Below are 4273 nucleotides of genomic sequence, written 5' to 3' on the forward strand. Positions count from 1 at the left end.
CCTCCAACAAGGTCACACCTCCTCCAACAAGGTCACACCTCCTCCAACAAGGTCACACCTCCTCCAACAAGGTCACACCTCCTCCAACAAGGTCATCCTTCCTAATCCTTCCCAAATAGTTCCACCAATCAAGGACCAAGTATTCAAATGAATGAACCAATGAGGGCCATTCTCAATCAAACCACTGTACCTTGATTCTTCTTTTCCCTCCTGTTATTCGGTCAGGGCCAGGCGTGTGATTGTGTCTTCCCTCCTCTCCAGACACACCCAGTGATGTATCTCCTAGGTGGTTCTAAAACCAGTTTCAGACCAGTTGAAATTATTGTGATTCCCCCTCAAAAGACCACTTTGTCCTCACGTGACACATTCTTCTCATGGATTGTCTGTTCCTGTGCATCCTGTCCTGTGAACCAGGAAGGAAAGCCGTGAGTGCACACAGGGGCTAATAAAGAGAAGGGACAAAGAATGGTGTACCATTACCCAACACAGGTAGTCGTCATCACTGGGCCTTGGTGGTGCTTTTTACCCACCCACCCACCCCCCGTCGGGATGCTTAGATCCAAATGTAGTTCAGTTGTATGGCAAGCACTTGTTGGGCTCTTTCAATGCTTTGGTTTCCACGCAGTCGCTGACTCCCCTGTGTGAAGAGGACAACCAGGCTCAGGAAATCGTTAAGAAGCTGGAAAAGAGTATAATGCTGCTCACCCAGTGCACAGCCCGAGTGGCCAGCAGAGCTGAGATGCTGGGCGCCATCAACCAGGTAATGGTGAACCGCAGAGGATTTGTGCTCCCAGAGGGTGACGTGTCTAAAAATAAGTTTTCAGAACACTTCTGTGCACAGAAAGATGAGGCATCAGCACCTTTCTCCCCTAAGTCACGTAGGCTAGAGTTCTTCTTTAGGGTATTTCTTCCATGTTCCTTTTGAAAAACCCCAAAGCCTCAATGCAAATGAAAGGAGAACGAGCCAGGAGATTGTGAGGGCACAGCCCCTCCGTGTGCACATGAGCGCTGATGAGTACCCTGATATAGTGGGAACAACCTACATGCAGCTTCAAGGATGTCTGGAGATGCGACTGTAGTCTGCGTGGTCATTCCCTGTCTACCCACCTATCTGCTTTCATTTGCACACAGAGTCATAGGAAAGTAGGATTTCAAACGTTCATCATGAGCAGTGCCAACGAGACTTGACTTCTTAAAAGCTAAACAGACAGGCTAAAACATTTCCTTAGGAAGATACTTAATGTGTTGGAGGCTTTCGTCTGACAAGTTGTTATATATTCTAGCTCTCTGTCAAACCCTCAGTGGGGGATGTGCCAGGCTTTACAAACCCAAGTAAACTCTGTCAGCTGCCTCGTCTACCCCTCACCATTCGCTGTGCGTCTGCGCCCACGTTTCTTAGTAACAGACTCACCAGGCCACTTAGTGACGTGTCATCAGTTTTAAACATGATGCGTTGCTTTCTTGCTATGGGGATAAACAAACATGTAGTATTTTCGGCAGTCTCTGCCCTCTCACACCCGTCCCATGTCCCTTACTCTCTCATCTTCTTTCTGGACCAGGCTTTAAACTTTGCAGTCGGATCTTGTGTTCCCTCCCTTGCAGGAATCCACTGCTTTCCACCTTCCATGTTTCAAACCACTTGCCTACCTGCCCAGGTCAGAGTGGTTGATTGTGCACACCTCGCAGGGTTACGCACCCCCTCGTGCATGCCACGCAGGGTTACGCACCCCCTCGTGCACGCCACGCAGGGTTACACACACCCTCGTGCACGCCACGCAGGGTTACAAATACCCTGGCCTGACCGACCTCTTCACTTACACCGGATGCCTCATGTGGGGCCTGGGAGCTTCCTGTCCCTTCTAAGTCAGCTTCACATTTTGTCCTCAAACCACCACCATGTCTTCTCTGGTGTTCTCTGTCAAACGATGACTTTGCTACTGAAAAAACAGGGAAGACACAGAGGGAAGGAGCTGCCCCAGGCTTAACCCTACCATCAGAACCCACATATGCTGCCACCCTACCCAGAGCTAAAGACACCTGCTCTCCTATACTGTCGAAGGGCAGCCATCTTACCTGAGCACAACATCCCATCCTTCTCCAGTTTGCCCAGAAACATGCGCGAGCCTAAATTCTGCCAGCTGAGTCTCTTCCTTTCTACAGTTCTTCCCAGTCTATGAAATCATTCCCACTACTACAGGGATACACTGTTCTTAAGATGGAGGGCATAGAGGTGGTATCAAACAGAGGTCGTATAAAGTCACCTCTTCACCGAAAAAGAATTAATACAAGCAATAGAAACTGGAGCTGAGTGGCCCCGTGTGCATCCCACAGCCTGGGGCAGTAACGCTTAAGATGACTGTGTGCTGAACGTTAGACTGAGCTGCATGGTGACAGATACCGTCTTAAAAATCAAAGGTGCTCTCTCGCTTTCCTCCCCCACCACAAGCCCCTGCTTCCTTTGGCCATCATCTTTTTTCTTCCTTTGTTCTAGAACAAGTCTTTCGATTCTCATGTCTAGTCTTTTCCCTCTAGTATCCTCTTTAACCTCACTAGCCCTATGCTGTGCCTCCACAAACCTGCTTTTATTACGCCCACCGCCGCCTGCACACCCCCAGGACCAGCGTGAGTCTTTGCCTTCCTCAAGCTGCTCTTTAGCTCAGCATCCTTATTCTGCACCCCTGCCTTTCCCCTCTACCCTACGGGCTACTCTGTTGAATGGCCCCACCCCTTCTCTCAGGCCTCACAGGGCCGAAGATCTCCTTCTGTTCACCCTCTCAGCATCTGTACTCAACCCGTGTGCTCACAAGTTCCAAGGGGGCTCCCTGACTTCCGAGCATCACCTCATGCTCTGCCCTGAGGTGCAGATGGAGCTCAGCATGTCTTCGCTGATGCCTGAAATATCCTGTGTTTAGCATCCTCAAAGTCACAGACCCTCTGGATCCTTCCCCACCCACTGTCCCCCTCAGTTCTAGTGGCACAGGTCAGAGCCAGTGTGTGGGGGTGGGGGGGGGAAGCTCTCAACACTCCTGTCTCCTCTGTACCTCATTGTTCTATCTTCAGACCAGCAAGAGAATAGAGCCACAATTTCTGTTGGTGTATCTACCATCTGCACCCAAGTCACCCCGTCTCTCTGCTGTACTAACACAATGGCGCGCGCATGTTGGGCTTGCTTCAGTGCCCGTGTGGAAGCCAGAGGGCAACTTTGAAAGTGCTGACTCTTTACCCCCAAGTGTGGGTGGCACGGATGGGACTGAGGTGGTCAGAGTCACACACAAACACTTTTCTCTTCGCCTGAGCGTTGAGAACGGTGCTGTTAATAGGAGTTGGCTCTCGTAGGAAAGCCGCGTGAGTAGAGCGGTGGAGGTGATGATCCAGCACGTGGAGAACCTGAAGCGGATGTACGCCAAAGAGCACGCCGAGCTGGAGGAGCTGAAGCAAGCACTGCTGCAGAACGACAGGTCTTTTAACTCTCTGCCAGATGAAGGTAACAGCCCTCGAGGTGGCAGTGATGGGCTGGAGAGCTAGCTCAGCAGTCATGAGTGCTTGACGATCATACATGTCCAGTGGCTCACAACTGCCCGAAACTCTAGCTCCAGGGGGTCTGGTGCTCTCTACTGTCTTCCATGGGCACTGCACTCACATGTGTGTGTGTGCAACACACACAGTGTTTTTAGTTTTGGGTTTTTACCTCTTTCTTTTCTTTCTCTCTTTCTTCCTCTCTCTGTCTCTTTTTCTCTCTTTTTTTCACTTATTTATCTTTTGAGACAGGTTCTCTCTATGAGACAGGTTCACCTGCTGTCCTGGAACTCTCTTATGGACCCAGTCTGGCCTTAAACTCAGAGATCTACCTGTCTCTATCTCCTAAATACTGGGATTAAAGTTACGTCCCACTGTGACTGGCCTACATAGACTCGGGGTGGGGGATAATAGTTAGACTTTCCTAACAGTCTCCTCTTTCATGCTCCTGTACTAACTTGCTACATTGTAGAATAAGATCCTTAAGTTAAGGTTATATTAGAAAAATATCTCATTCTTTGGTTCTATATAAAATATTAAGAAAAAAGACAGAAAGGCAGAAAAGATTCTTTGGTAATATTCTCAAAATTTATTAAATTAATTTAGATCACTGAGATGAGACAAGGTGCTTAATCTGACTCATTAAGTAGACTGTTGTGTCTAGCCAGGGTGTGTTACAGTTGACTGTTGTGTCTAGCCAGGTTGTATAACAACAGTTGACTGTAGTGTCTAGCCAGGGTGTGTTACAGTTGACTGT

General features: G+C 49.0%; 1 protein-coding gene across 6 annotated transcripts in view; it reads left to right on the plus strand.

Moving 5' to 3' along the window:
- The window catches only part of Lrmp (lymphoid restricted membrane protein), a 60648-nt gene that overhangs the window by 50433 nt on the left and 5942 nt on the right, over positions 1 to 4273 (plus strand). For all 6 annotated transcript variants that reach the window (XM_029478153.1, XM_021164353.1, XM_029478154.1 and 3 more), the window contains 2 exons: positions 626 to 760; positions 3337 to 3484. In XM_029478153.1, coding sequence (XP_029334013.1) covers positions 626 to 760; positions 3337 to 3484 — 283 coding nt within the window. The remainder of the gene's footprint in view (positions 1 to 625; positions 761 to 3336; positions 3485 to 4273) is intronic.

This window comes from Mus caroli, chromosome 6, assembly GCF_900094665.2.
Source record: "Mus caroli chromosome 6, CAROLI_EIJ_v1.1, whole genome shotgun sequence".
NCBI lineage: Eukaryota > Metazoa > Chordata > Mammalia > Rodentia > Muridae > Mus > Mus caroli.